The sequence below is a fragment of the Coregonus clupeaformis genome, chromosome 10 (genome assembly GCF_020615455.1).
Source record: "Coregonus clupeaformis isolate EN_2021a chromosome 10, ASM2061545v1, whole genome shotgun sequence".
NCBI lineage: Eukaryota > Metazoa > Chordata > Actinopteri > Salmoniformes > Salmonidae > Coregonus > Coregonus clupeaformis.
The window spans coordinates 45,275,270-45,290,471 of record NC_059201.1 but is presented as its reverse complement, the minus strand read 5'-3'; the positions used below and the strand labels follow the sequence as shown (position 1 = coordinate 45,290,471).

The 15,202-nt window shown below is 45.6% G+C and overlaps 1 protein-coding gene across 1 annotated transcript in view; it reads right to left on the bottom strand.

The window, feature by feature from the left end:
- ca16b (carbonic anhydrase XVI b) overlaps window positions 1-15,202 on the bottom strand; it is a 264,663-nt gene that overhangs the window by 43,986 nt on the left and 205,475 nt on the right. The window contains exons 6-8 of the mRNA XM_041887847.1: window positions 14,398-14,464; window positions 6,123-6,280; window positions 2,526-2,724 (exon numbers count right to left, since the gene is read on the bottom strand). Of these exons, the coding sequence (XP_041743781.1) occupies window positions 2,526-2,724; window positions 6,123-6,280; window positions 14,398-14,464 (424 nt within the window). The remainder of the gene's footprint in view (window positions 1-2,525; window positions 2,725-6,122; window positions 6,281-14,397; window positions 14,465-15,202) is intronic.

Below are 15,202 nucleotides of genomic sequence, written 5' to 3'. Positions count from 1 at the left end.
TCTCCAAATCCTTATATTCCTCATGGAAGTGGACGTGCAGCACTCTTGTCCTCCAGAGAGCCCAGCCTGGAGACCGTGTCTCTTCCCTTCAACAAACCTTCAGCTCATCAGCTCCTGATTGGTTTCAGCTGCGTGGGAAGATTGGCCATAGAGGGTTGGAGTTCCCGACCATACCAGCAGATGGAGCCATAGCTGTCTGGGTTTGCAGCCATCTCAGGGGGATGTAACGTCCCTCCAGGACACAGCCTCTCATGACATCACAATAACTATTTTTTATTGCGACAAATGATGATGGAAACTGAATAAAAAAAAATAAAAAAATAATGATTAGAATGAATGAACAGAATAAAGTTACGAGGGGCACGTGATGTCATCCCGTAACTATAAAGTTCCACTCCACATTTAATTCTAAATACCTACTGGTCGCTAAATCAATTTTTATTAAACTAGGCTATAAAATATAATGTTTCTTTGCAGGACAAGGATTGTCTTGATTTTCAAGAATCCCTGAAATGCTTCTCCTTGCTTTTCTGGTTGGCTGGGTGAAAGTTTCACCATCAAATTATTTCAGGGCTACAGGAGTGCAAGTTTCACCATGGCACGGTCCGTAGCAATACGTTAGCACATGAGCATTATTAGAATATTGCAAATATTAGTTAATTATTGTATTCTATCCATGCTGGCTTTTGCGGGGTACCTGAGACATGGAATAGACAGGTGGGAGCAGCCATACAGGATGTTGTCAATTTGCCTAGGATTTAGCGAAAATGTTTTTTTTATTTTTTTGGAGTGACATCATTACGTCCAGCAGTTTTTATCAGTTCAATGGAAACACATTTTAATGGAAACGCACCCTAGCGGGTAATTGTTGCAACTATTTTGTAAGCAAACTTTCTAAATCACTGGAAACATATGATGTATAATATATGAAATGGAGGTGGGGTGTGAGGAGAGAGAGAGAGAGAGAGAGAGAGAGAGAGAGAGAGAGAGAGAGAGAGAGAGAGAGAGAGAGAGAGAGAGAGAGAGAGAGAGAGAGAGAGAGAGAGAGAGAGAGAGAGAGGCATGCAGGGAAAGAGAAGGGAAAGAAAAGGCATAGCGAGTAGAGGTGGGGAGAATAAAAAAGAGATGGTTAGGTTGGACGAGGAATGGGTAAGGTGAGAAACGCAATGTGACTGATACCTAATGGAAGTCCTCTGTTACTGCTTCGAGAGCTCGACACAACACGTCATTCCCCAGTTGAGGGCATTATGACCCTCATCACCACCATAATCATCATTTACCTTATCATCCGCAAGCCAGAAAAGAGGGCACAGACACACATCTCTCCACATGCAGAGCAGAGCAGAGAGGAGGAGAGGAGATAAGAGAGGAGGAGAGGAGAGAGGAGGAGAGGAGATAAGAGAGGAGGAGAGGAGAGAGGAGGAGAGGAGATAAGAGAGGAGGAGAGGAGAGAGGAGGAGAGGAGATAAGAGAGGAGGAGAGGAGAGAGGAGGAGAGGAGATAAAAGAGGAGGAGAGGAGATAAGAGAGGAGGAGAGGAGAGAGGAGGAGAGGAGATAAGAGAGGAGGAGAGGAGAGAGGAGGAGAGGAGATAAAAGAGGAGGAGAGGAGAGAGGAGGCAGGGAGATAAGAGAGGAGGAAAAGAGAGAGGAGGCAGGGAGATAAGAGAGGAGGAGAGGAGAGAGGAGGCGAGGAGATAAGAGAGGAGGAGAGGAGAGAGGAGAAGAGGGGGAGAGGAGATAGGAGGAGAGGAGAGCAGCTCCCTTAACAGAGTTGTCTTATGAGAGTGAGGAGAGAGAAAATGGGACAAAAGAATGAGGAAATGGCGATAGAAAGATGAAAGACAGAGAGAGAGAGAGAGAGAGAGAGAGAGAGAGAGAGAGAGAGAGAGAGAGAGAGAGAGAGAGAGAGAGAGAGAGAGAGAGAGAGAGAGAGAGAGAGAGAGAGAGAGACGTTAGATGGTCCAGGACTTGTTCCACCCACCGCCTCAATTGACATAATCGCCACAAAAGCAATTTCACAACTTAATTTGTATGGCTTTATTTTTAGTGTGCATATTAATGATGAATACTGCTGTAGCCCATTACAGCGCAAGTGCCCACTTCATCACAAGCGCACCTGATCAATTCTCTCTACTAGCCACACTCAAAACAAAGAGAGAGCCCACGTTTAAAGAGGCAGGAGCCTTTCTGGATGGATGGACTCAACCGGTTTTAGCGGAGGCTCTACTAACAATGTTTGTGATGCAAAATAAAGCAAGAAAACATTTATTTTATACAAAGGGAGAGAAAGGCAATAAACAACTGAAAGACTGATCGACTGAATTAACGTGTGAGTGAGTATGGGTGAATACATGATATGGATAAATGACAGGGACTGAGTGAAAGACAGAGTCAGCGTAAGGTCAGATCAGATCAGGTGTAGTGGTACCTCTGGATGTACCTGTGGTGCTGTGGGGGTCCGTCCCCAGGCTGTCAGTCAGGCGTCTTTGACTGACTGACTATAAGAGACTGTGTAGTGTGGTACCTCTGGATGCGTCTGTGGTGCCGTCTGTACCCAGTCCCAGGTTGTCGGTCAGGTCCCTCTGCCAGGCATCTTTAACAGCAGACTTCAACACCTCCCTGTTGTCCAGGCCCTGGAGGGGTCTGTAGTTGTTTCTCAGGTATTCTACTGACTTTACATGATCCTGCTGCTCCGTGGTGAAGATAGAGTAGAACACCTCCAGCTAGACACAGAGAGAGAGGGAGTGAGAGAGAAAGATATCGTTTTCAGTAAGGCAGGAGCAGGGGTGGTTGTGTGTGTGTGTGTTTATGTGTGTGTGCATGTGTTGGGTGGAGGGGGTGCATTTGTGTGTCACTGAAGTAAAGGACATAAATGGGCCGCTGTTCCGCTCAACTGGCCCCAGGAGTGTGTAACATTTCAATGGGGCAAATTTGCTGACATGGATCGATTTGACTGATCTCCTACAGAGCGCTGTAATGACTACACATTAAAGATCGGCTGGAATCATGGATGCACAGAAAAAGGAATTACAGATTAATAAGAGACCATCTGTGAACGTCATGAAACATTGCATAACACGGTCAATACTTTCCATCCCACTAACCAATACAGAACAAAGGATTTGTCCTCTGCTGCAAGTTTGTGGACATATCTCTTCCGGAGCTCTTAAAATATGTACTGTACACTCAAGGAAATAATATGTGGATATGTAAATAGATACAGTGGGGAAAAAAGTATTTAGTCAGCCACCAATTGTGCAAGTTCTCCCACTTAAAAAGATGAGAGAGGCCTGTAATTTTCATCATAGGTACACGTCAACTATGACAGACAAAATGAGGAAAAAAAATCCAGAAAATCACATTGTAGGATTTTTAATGAATTTATTTGCAAATTATGGTGGAAAATAAGTATTTGGTCAATAACAAAAGTTTCTCAATACTTTGTTATATACCCTTTGTTGGCAATGACAGAGGTCAAACGTTTTCTGTAAGTCTTCACAAGGTTTTCACACACTGTTGCTGGTATTTTGGCCCATTCCTCCATGCAGATCTCCTCTAGAGGAGTGATGTTTTGTGGCTGTCGCTGGGCATTACAGACTTTCAACTCCCTCCAAAGATTTTCTATGGGGTTGAGATCTGGAGACTGGCTAGGCCACTCCAGAACATTGAAATGCTTCTTACGAAGCCACTCCTTCGTTGCCCGGGCGGTGTGTTTGGGATCATTGTCATGCTGAAAGACCCAGCCACGTTTCATCTTCAATGCCCTTGCTGATGGAAGGAGGTTTTCACTCAAAATCTCACGATACATGGCCCCATTCATTCTTTCCTTTACACGGATCAGTCGTCCTGGTCCCTTTGCAGAAAAACAGCCCCAAAGCATGATGTTTCCACCCCCATGCTTCACAGTAGGTATGGTGTTCTTTGGATGCAACTCAGCATTCTTTGTCCTCCAAACACGACGAGTTGAGTTTTTACCAAAAAGTTCTATTTTGGTTTTATCTGACCATATGACATTCTCCCAATCCTCTTCTGAATCATCCAAATGCACTCTAGCAAACTCCAGACGGGCCTGGACATGTACTGGCTTAAGCAGGGGGACACGTCTGGCACTGCAGGATTTGAGTCCCTGGTGGCGTAGTGTGTTACTGATGGTAGGCTTTGTTACTTTGGTCCCAGCTCTCTGCAGGTCATTCACTAGGTCCCCCTGTGTGGTTCTGGGATTTTTGCTCACCGTTCTTGTGATCATTTTGACCCCATGGGGTGAGATCTTGCGTGGAGCCCCAGATCGAGGGAGATTATCAGTGGTCTTGTATGTCTTCCATTTCCTAATAATTGCTCCCACAGTTGATTTCTTCAAACCAAGCTGCTTACCTATTGCAGATTCAGTCTTCCCAGCCTGGTGCAGGTCTACAATATTGTTTCTGGTGTCCTTTGACAGCTCTTTGGTCTTGGCCATAGTGGAGTTTGGAGTGTGACTGTTTGAGGTTGTGGACAGGTGTCTTTTATACTGATAACAAGTTCAAACAGGTGCCAGGTAACGAGTGGAGGACAGAGGAGCCTCTTAAAGAAGAAGTTACAGGTCTGTGAGAGCCAGAAATCTTGCTTGTTTGTAGGTGACCAAATACTTATTTTCCACCATAATTTGCAAATAAATTCATAAAAAATCCTACAATGTGATTTTCTGGAGAAAAAAATTCTCTATTTGTCTGTCATAGTTGACGTGTACCTATGATGAAAATTACAGGCCTCTCTCATCTTTTTAAGTAGGAGAACTTGCACAATTGGTGGCTGACTAAATACTTTTTTTCCCCACTGTATGTGTATGACCAAGTGTTGCACATACAGTACAAAGACATTAAACAGCCCTGGTTTGGTGTGTAATAGTCAACCTGGTGTCAGAGGGAATTTAAAAGCCTGCACCACCCTGGGTGCACATTTAGTTTTTTGCCCTAGCACTACACAGCTGATTCAAATAACCAACTCATCTTCAAGATTTGATTATTTGAATCAGCTATGTAGTGCTATGGCAAAAAACTAAACGTGCACCCAGAGGGAGCCCCAGGACCGAGTTTGGGATTCCCTGCTATAGACAGTACAAGCCTATGCGAAAGAGTAGTTTTGGCTGCGACGGAGGTTACTGTATAGAGCTGGTTTTCAAGGTGTTTGTGGGGGCTGTGCTTTGTGGTAATTTGGCCAGGCTCCGGGGGAGTTTTCTATGGGGCTAAACTGAAATGCAACGCTTCGGCCATAGATCAGATTGTGGATGTGGTGGCATTTTGGGGAAGCCACAGAGCCATACTTTCTTTGGAGGGGTGGATTGTGAATTTTGCTCAATGGAGAAGTATTTTTTATTTTTTTTTCACTTAGGATCAATGTTGTCACAGTTGCTTCTTGTTGAAGAGGCATCTGCTAAAGTTAGCTTGCTATAGCTAGCTATCCTCTTCGTCCGTTACTGAATGAATTTGTGGCTATTTCTTTCTAGCTGGCAAAATAAGTGAGCTAGATTTTGTTTGTGTACTGCCATATGTCGATTACATAGCAAAGTTTGTCACTGGTATGGGCTAGTAAATATCCTAAACCTAGCCAGCTGGACGGTGATAGCCGAGAGGGAGGAGAGAATTCACTTTCTGTTTAATCTGCTGTTGGCTTGGTAAAGTTCACTCAAATACATATTTCCACACGTAATTGATCAAATTAGATTTGTATTCTATAAAGATTGTAATTGTGTCAATATGTTGTGAATATTGTAGAAAAATCCCACCTACAGCTTACCATGTACAGTAGGCTACAGGCAATATGTTCCTCCACCGTGTGAGTCATGAAAATTACAATCTTGCGTTCGGGGCTTTCCAGCAGTTTTTGTGGTTTTTATATGCAGGGAGCATTAATTGTACAATTGTAAACTAACAAAGAACTTGTAAAGTTACATAAATATCTCTTAGGGTCCATTACCTGCTACCTGGACTATAATGTTTGATACACAGAGGAAGAGAAGGAGGAGGAGGAGGAAGGAGAGGAAGGGGAGAAGGAGGGGAGTTGGGGAAGAGGGGAGGAGTAGGTGGGTGAACAGAAACAGTGGGATGATAGTGTGTGTGTGCGTGCGTGTGTGTGTGTAACTGACCTGTGAGTGGGAGAGGAAAACGGGTCTGGATAAGATGATCCACTCGACCACCTTGCTGCAGGGCGGGATGGTGAGGGAGCCTGTGTAGCGGTAGTAACTCCCCAACGATGATGGTAGCAGATCCCTCAGGATGAATGAACTCAGGAATGTCTCCTTCTCTGGAGGGGGAGAGAGAGAGAGCGTACATAAATACACATTAACACATAGAAACACAAACACAGTGAAACACACACTAACACAGCATCCTTGTCTTGAGGGGAGAGAGGACACAGGAACACACACATCAACACAGAGACCCACACACTGTAAACAAAGTGCAGGCAAAATTATTCCCACATAATGAAATAGAAAATGTATACATTATTTTGTATCTTTATGCCTTTGTCAATCCCCACATGTTTAGAATATGGTGGATTTATTTACTGTGCTAATCCCCCATAGGTCTAGTTTTTAATTTTAAAACAGGTAGAAGGTTCTGTGTTTATTAACAAGTGACATATATTGGGAACATCACTCTAAAAGCTTTACTGCTGGCATCGTGTTAACATTGACATCTTCCTGCCTAAAAACCTCCTTTTGGCATCTATTTGGCAACATCAGGCTTTGGAGGAGAGGAGAGGAGAGGAGAGGAGAGGAGAGGAGAGGAGAGGAGAGGAGAGGAGGAGAGGAGAGGAGAGGGAGAGGAGAGAGAGGAGAGGAGAGGAGAGGAGAGGAGAGGGGAGAGGAGAGGAGAGGAGAGGAGAGGAGAGGAGAGGAGAGGAGATGAGGAGGAGGAGGAGAGGAGGAGGAGAGGACGATCAGATAAGGTGTCCTGATCTGACAGCTAATCCATCAGTTGGCTGCTGTAGCCTGCTGTAACCATAGGGAGAGAGAGAGATCCCTCCTTGGATACATACTTATGTGTTTAGAGGCTGCTGTCACAATCTGGGGTAGTAAAGTAGGTAGGAGCTGGAGACAATCTAGGGAATGGGTGTCAAAATAATTTCCCCCGCGGGCCGCATTCAGTCTTCACCGAGGTCCGGAGGTCAACATTTGTAAAATAAATAATAAAAAAAATGTTTTCTATCCATTGCTTTCAGAATTTTCATGGCTCCCTGACAGTCTTTTTTTAAATGACTGTTAGCAAGCTGGGCAGAGTGAAGAGACTATAAATGTAGGTACATTATCAATTCTACACAGTTTCAATTTGAAATAGTAATTTGTGACCCGTTTCAAGAAGCTTGGCATATGTCACACGTCACTACTTCACAGGAAAGGCATTTGACAATAAAAATAAAATAAAACATCTACATTTGTTTTTGGGCAGAAATACCTTCTGGAACATGTGAACTTTCATGTGCCTTAATAAAAAACATGTATGCCATCTGAAAATACGAATACAATTGTTAAATTACGAGACTAGCTGGTTTAGCCACGGAAAAAGACAGGGACCTTCCCGCTAGCCATGATTGGCTAAGATAATAGTTGGGCTGGACATGTCGAGAGATTAGTTCAGATTGGTCTGCCATGTAGCATGCTTCTGTCTATAACATGACCTGCTCAGTATGTGTACGAGCTGTATAAGGACATAAGCAAACAAGAAAATGCTCATCCAGAAGTGGCGCTCCTAGTGGCCGGGGACTTTAATGCAGGCAAATTTAAACTTCAAATTTCTATCAGCATGTCACATGTGCAACCAGAGGAGAAAAAAAAACTCTAGACCACCTTTACTCCACACACAGAGACGCATACAAAGCTCTCCCTCACCCTCCATTTGGCAAATATGACTATAATTCTATCCTCCTGCTTACAAGCAAAAACTAAAGCAGGAAGTACCAATGACTCACTCAATACGGAAGAGGTCAGATGAAGCTGATGCTACGCTACAGGACTGTTTTGCTAGCACATACTGGAATATGTTATAAGTGCATAGACGACGTCGTCCCCACAGTGACCGTGCGTACATAACCCAACCAGAAACCATGGATTACAGGCAACATCCGCACCGAGCTAAAGGCTAGCGCTGGCACTTTCAAGGAGCGGGACACTAATCCGGATGCTTATAAGAAATCCCGCTATGCCCTCAGATGAACAACAAACAACAACCAACAAAACAGGCAAAGCATCAATACAGGACTAAGATCCAATCGTACTACACCGGCTCTGACGCTCGTCGGATGTGGCAGGGCTTGTAAACTATTACGGACTACAAAGGGAAACACAGCCGCGAGCTGCCAAGTGACGCGAGCCTACCAGATGAGCTAAAAGCCTTTTATGCTCGCTTTTAGGCAAGCAACACTGAAGCATGCATGAGAGCACCAGCTGTTTCCGGACAACTGTGTGATCACACTCTCCATAGACGATGTGAGCAAGACATTTAAACAGGTCAACATTCACAAGGCCGTGGGGTCAGACGGATTACCAGGACGTGTACTCAGAGCATGTGCAGACCAACTGGCAAGTGTCTTCACTGGCATTTTCAACCTCTCCCTGACCAAGTCTGTAATACCTAAATGTTTCAAGCACACCACCATAGTCCCTGTGCCCAAGAAAGTGAAGGTAACCTGCCTAAATGACTACTGCTCCGTAGCACTCACGTCGGTAGCCATGAAGTGCTTTGAAAGGCTGGTCATGACTCACATCAACACCATCATCCCAGAAACCCTATACCCACTCCAATTCGCATACCGCCCCAACAGATCCACAGATGATGCAATCTCAATCGCACTCCACACTGCCCTTTCCCACCTGGACAAAAGGAACACCTATGTGAGAATGCTGTTCATTGACCTGTAGTGGTCAGCGTTCAACAGCATAGTGCCCACAAAGCTCATCCCTAAGCTAAGGACCCTGGGACTTAACACCTTCCTCTGCAACTGGATCCTGGACTCCCTGACAGGCCGCCCCCAGGTGTTAAGAGTAGGCAACAACACATCTGCCACGCTGATCCTCAACACTGGGGCCCCTCAGGGGTGTGTTCTTAGTCCCCTACTGTACTCCCTGTTCACCCACGACTGGGTGGCCAAGCATGACTCCAACACCATCATTAAGTTTGCTGACGACGACGAGACAGCCTATAGGGAGGAGGTCGGAGACCTGGCAGTGTGGTGCCAGGACAACAACCTCTCCCTCAATGTGAGCAAGACAAAGGATCATGGACTACAGGAAAAGGAGGGCTGAACAGGACCCCAATTAACATCGACAGGGCTGTAGTGGAGCGGGTCGAAAGTTTCAAGTTCCTTGGTGTCCACATCACCAACAAACCATCATGGTCCAAACACACCAAGACAGTCGTGAAGAGGACACAACAACACCTTTCCCCCTCAGGAGACTGAAAATATTTGGCATGTGTCCCCTGATCCTCAAAAAGTTATACAGCTGCACCATCGAGAGCATCATGACCGGTTGCATCACCGCCTGGTATGGCAACTGCTTGGCATCCAACCGTAAGGCGCTACAGAGGGTAGTGCGTACGGCCCAGTACATCACTGGAGCCAAGCTTCCTGCCATCCAGGACCTATATACTAGGCGGTGTCAGAGGAAGGCCCCAAAAATTGTCAAAGATTCCAGTCACCCAAGTCATAGACTGTTCTCTCTGCAAGCGCACGGCAAGCGGTACTGGAGTGCCAAGTCTAGGTCCAAAAGGCTCCTTAACAGCTTCTACCACCAAGCCATAAGACTGCTGAACAATTAATCAAATGGCCACCCGGACTATTTACAGATTCATGCATGGTGGCTAGCTATGCCAATCAGTTTGTATTGCTAGTAGTGTGGGTTGGGATTATGGTTAATTGTTTAGCTCACTCTGTTTAGCACATGGCCTCACATGTGAATCCTTAAAGAGATGGGTGGGGCTAAGGCTTAAGAGGGTGTGAATGATGCTGAATGGGTGTAGTCAAAGAAGAGCTCTCTAGTAGGTGTACCAAAACATTAAACGGCCATTTTCGCAAAAGTGGGGTTACAACTTTCAAAGCAGAATTTATTTTCCATTGTTCCTCAACTGCAGTGTATGATATACCATTTTCTAGCTCTGAGTGTCTACTTTTATCCAATGTAAAAAATTAAAAAAGTTTTATGTTGCGACATACAGTGAGGGAAAAAAGTATTTGATCCCCTGCTGATTTTGTACGGTTGCCCACTGACAAAGAAATGATCAGTCTATAATTTTAATGGTAGGTTTATTTGAACAGTGAGAGACAGAAAAACAACACAAAATTCCAGAAAAATGCATGTCAAAAATGTTATAAATTGATTAGCATTTTAATGAGGGAAATAAGTATTTGACCCCCTCTCAATCAGAAAGATTTCTGGCTCCCAGGTGTGTTTTATACAGGTAACGAGCTGAGATTAGGAGCACACTCTTAAAGGGAGTGCTCCTAATCTCAGCTTGTTACCTGTATAAAAGACACCTGTCCACAGAAGCAATCAATCAATCAGATTCCAAACTCTCCACCATGGCCAAGACCAAAGAGCTCTCCAAGGATGTCAGGGACAAGATTGTAGACCTACACAAGGCTGGAATGGGCTACAAGACCATCTCCAAGCAGCTTGGTGAGAAGGTGACAACAGTTGGTGCGATTATTCGCAAATTGAAGAAACACAAAATAACTGTCAATCTCCCTCGGCCTGGGGCTCCATGCAAGATCTCACCTCGTGGAGTTGCAATGATCATGAGAACGGTGAGGACTACACGGGAGGATCTTGTCAATGATCTCAAGGCAGCTGGGACCATAGTCACCAAGAAAACAATTGGTAACACACTATGCCGTGAAGGACTGAAATCCTGCAGCGCCTGCAAGGTCCCCCTGCTCAAGAAAGTACATATACCGTCTGAAATTTGCCAATGAACATCTGAATGATTCAGAGGAGAACTGGGTGAAAGTGTTGTGGTCAGATGAGACCAAAATCGAGCTCTTTGGCATCAACTCAACTCGCCGTGTTTGGAGGAGGAGGAATGCTGCCTATGACCCCAAGAACACCATCCCCACCGTCAAACATGGAGGTGGAAACATTATGCTTTGGGGGTGTTTTTCTGCTAAGGGGACAGGACAACTTCACCGCATCAAAGGGACGATAGACGGGGCCATGTACCGTCAAATCTTGGGTGAGAACCTCCTTCCCTCAGTCAGGGCATTGAAAATGGGTCGTGGATGGGTATTCTAGCATGACAATGACCCAAAACACACAGCCAAGGCAACAAAGGAGTGGCTCAAGAAGAAGCACATTAAGATCCTGGAGTGGCCTAGCCAGTCTCCAGACCTTAATCCCATAGAAAATATGTGGCGGGAGCTGAAAGTTTGAGTTGCCAAACATCAGCCTCGAAACCTTAATGACTTGGAGAAGATCTGCAAAGAGGAGTGAGACAAAATCCCTCCTGAGATGTGTGCAAACCTGGTGGCCAACTACAAGAAACGTCTGACCTCTGTGATTGCCAACAAGGGTTTTGCCACCAAGTACTAAGTCATGTTTTGCAGAGGGGTCAAATACTTATTTCCCTCATTAAAATGCAAATAAAATTATAACATTTTTGACATGCGTTTTCAGGATTTTTTTGTTGTTATTCTGTCTCTCACTGTTCAAATAAACCTACCATTAAAATTATAGACTGATCAGGTCTTTTTCAGTGGGCAAACGTACAAAATCAGCAGGGGATCAAATACTTTTTTCCCTCACTGTAAGACCGAATCAAGGTGGTGGGTCAAATTTAAATATTTTACTCAAACCACTCGTGGGCCGGATTTAATTGGCTTGTTTGACACATTTGATATATAGGTAGTAAGGTAGCTAGGAGCTGAAGACAATCTGGGGTAGTAAAGTGGGAGCTGAAGACAATCTGGGGTGGCAACAGGACTCTAAGCTTGGGGTTGAAATATAAACCATGCCATGTGGGTACAAGGAAGAACCTACTAACAGTCATGTAGGTTTCTATCGAAGGATGAGGAGGGCGCCTCACTGTGGACTATGGAGCGTAGGTGGGACGTGGGACGGGAAAGTGGACGTGACTGTACAGAAGACTTATCCGAACGGAACCACCTTTCTGTTCCCGACATCGTGAGCTGCTTCACTATTCACCGCATCTCTACTACCCGCCTGCCCTCAGACAGCACAGCCCAGTGTACGTGTTGTATCGTGGCGCTGCCTCAGACCTGCTAATGGATGGATGGCTGACGCTAACAAGCTAACGGAAACCCCACCACCGCCACCCCGCTAGAAGAGAAGACATTAAGTGTGTGTCCCAAATGGCACCCTATTACCTATGTATTGCACTACTTTTGACCAGTGCCCTATTGGCTGTGGTCAAAAGTAGTGCACTATGTAGTGAATAGGGTGCCATTTGGGACATAGCCTAATTACCCAGCCAGAGCGCCCGGAGCCTCCCTTGGACCATCAAAACAACACCACATCCCAGGCTGACCGGACCCAGCCCTTCCTCCAACAGGGAGGGACTCTAGATTCAACACAAGTCTGAATGCTCAACACAGAGGGCGGTTTCCCGGAGGCCTATTCCTGATCTAAAAACACTTTAATTGGAGATTCTCCACTGAGCATGCTTTTTAATCCCAGGAGTAGGCTTTATCTGTGTTCGGGAGACCGTGTGTAGTGACTTGATTGGCCTACCTCACAGAGTAACCACTTTATACATCTAAATCTAGCGATACCACCTGCACGCTAGCCCCATTTTTGCCCCATTCCAACCATGGCAGATCATCCAGTATAGGGAGTCAGTGTAATGAATGGGAGAGAGCCCCAGAGAAGCACGAAGGATACAGTTGTGTGAGATTAATCAGCATGAGTAAAGAGGTCTGCATTTACGGCTATATGCTCTGTTTATTCCGTTCTCCCATTAACATGTCTTCTCTCTGTCTCTGAGTGGACCCACATAAAGAGAACCACGTCAGTAGCACATTGTTAACCCAGCAGTATGTGTTGGTGCACACAAAGCGTGCAGGCACACACACACACACAGCTGCATGGCTCAATATAGCCGGTGTGTGTGTGTGCAGACGGAGCAAGGGATTAGGGACACATCCTGAAGCACATTTATATGGGCAGGTGGAGACGACATAACTCGTGTGTGTCGAGACGCCAGCTACCCACCACACTCCGCTCGCAGCTCACACCAACTCTGCTTTCATACAAGTGGCGCAGTGGTCTCAGTGGTCTGAGTGGCGCAGTGGTCTAAGGCACTGCATCGCAGTGCTAACTGTGCCACTAGAGATCCTGGTTCGAATCCAGGCTCTGTCGCAGCCGGCCGCGACCGGGAGACTCATGGGCGGCGCACAATTGGCCCAGCGTCGTCCAGGGTAGGGGAGGGAATGGCCGGCAGGGATGTAGCTCAGTTGATAGAGCATGGCGTTTGCAACGCCAGGGTTGTGGGTTCGATTCCCACGGGGGGCCAGTATAAAAAAAATATGTATTCACTAACTGTAAGTCGCTCTGGATAAGAGCGTCTGCTAAATGACTAAAATGTAAATGTAAATGATACAACACACACTGCAGCTAGGCACATCTGTCTCCCCCTAGCATTAAAGATGAATGGTGCAAGCAAGCGTGCATCTGATGTTGCCACTGTGTAAGTTCTCTCTCTGTCCGTGTGTGTGTGTATTTGAGCAAGCGATGGAGTGTTGACTAATTGAGGCTTAGATGCAATTAACAGTTCCGTCTCTTCTTTGTGGCGCTACACAGAGAAGCAGGGAGTGGTGGTAGCTCACTGTGCTGCCTTCCTCTTGATGCAAGACTGGGCTCAGAGCTTGTGGTCAGACTAATTTGGGAATAAAAATGAACACCAAGGTTAAGTATCTTCAAAAGCCTGAACAAACCGATGGATGACCAGATGAGAGGCACGGAATCTCTAAGTCTGGGAGACGCGTGAGGTCTGAAGCAATCACTTCACATTAACCTCACAAACAACATAAACAACTATGTCCTTGGAAAATAATTTCTCAGTCTCTTTTTTAGTTGTGTATGTTTTTTGTCGATATTCATTTAATGCTCTTCTATGTGACTGAAAGCCCTCTTTAGTGAAAGTGATAAAGCCATGGTCCTCTAGCAATCGTTAGTGTCTCTGTATATCAATGTTTCTGTGTGAAGACTGAGAACCTGGTGCTCTACTGATGCTCTGTAGTTTAGGGCTAAGTGAGAAGTGCTATAGAACTAAGGCTGTCAAACAACAGCACTGTGAGAACACAGCAAACTGTTGAGAGTGAGAGAGAGATTGTGTGTGTGTGTGTGTGTGTGTGTGTGTGTGTGTGTGTGTGTGTGTGTGTGTGTGTGTGAGTGCCAGGGGTTTACTCACCGTGGTGTACGACCCGTTTCAGTCCCTGGATGATGGGCTCTACGGCTGGATTGTCTCTCTGCCCCACCTGATGACACCAAACAAGAGACAGGCTCTTTCACAGGACAGCCCAGAACAGCAGTTACAGTCCCCACACTCAGTTTAGCACACTCATCATTTATTCCCAATGTCCTATTTACGCTTAGAGGGGGGGATAAAACAGTGTTGGGACATGGGGACCAATCCTCCTCCTCCTCCTCCCTAACTCAGGTCAGTCCAATGAGAGTAAAAGTAACTGAGTGTAAATGTTGCTAACCGTTGAATGTGGAAAATAATATGAACCCCTTAGCGACCATTCACACACCCTCAGGGAGCCAAAAGCAGCTCCTCCTCATCGATTAAAGATGGTAAACTGGTGTGTGTGTCCTGCTCTGTAAAATGCAATTCAGCAGGATAAAGGTGTGTGTGTGCTAATGCTAATTGCTGTAAGCGATAGGCTGTCAGAAACACAGTGGTAGCATTTAGGTATTCATACACACAAGGTTCATCACTGTCTATCCACAGACCTACATAGAAACACCTGTGTCCCCATTCCAACCTGCCTGGTTCTCTGATCTGAGAGAGAAATGACCCTGGCCTAGCCACTCTGTGTGGCTCTGAGTGCTTCAGCAGAGTGCTTCATAAGTAGACTGCATAGACCGCATCACTATAATAGAAATAGAAATAGAACGTCTGATAGATAGAGCAGCGTGAACCGGGCCGGACCTTGTTCTAGTCAGTGATCACTGTGGGTGAATGCTGGAGAGTGATGAGCTGGAGAGTGTTG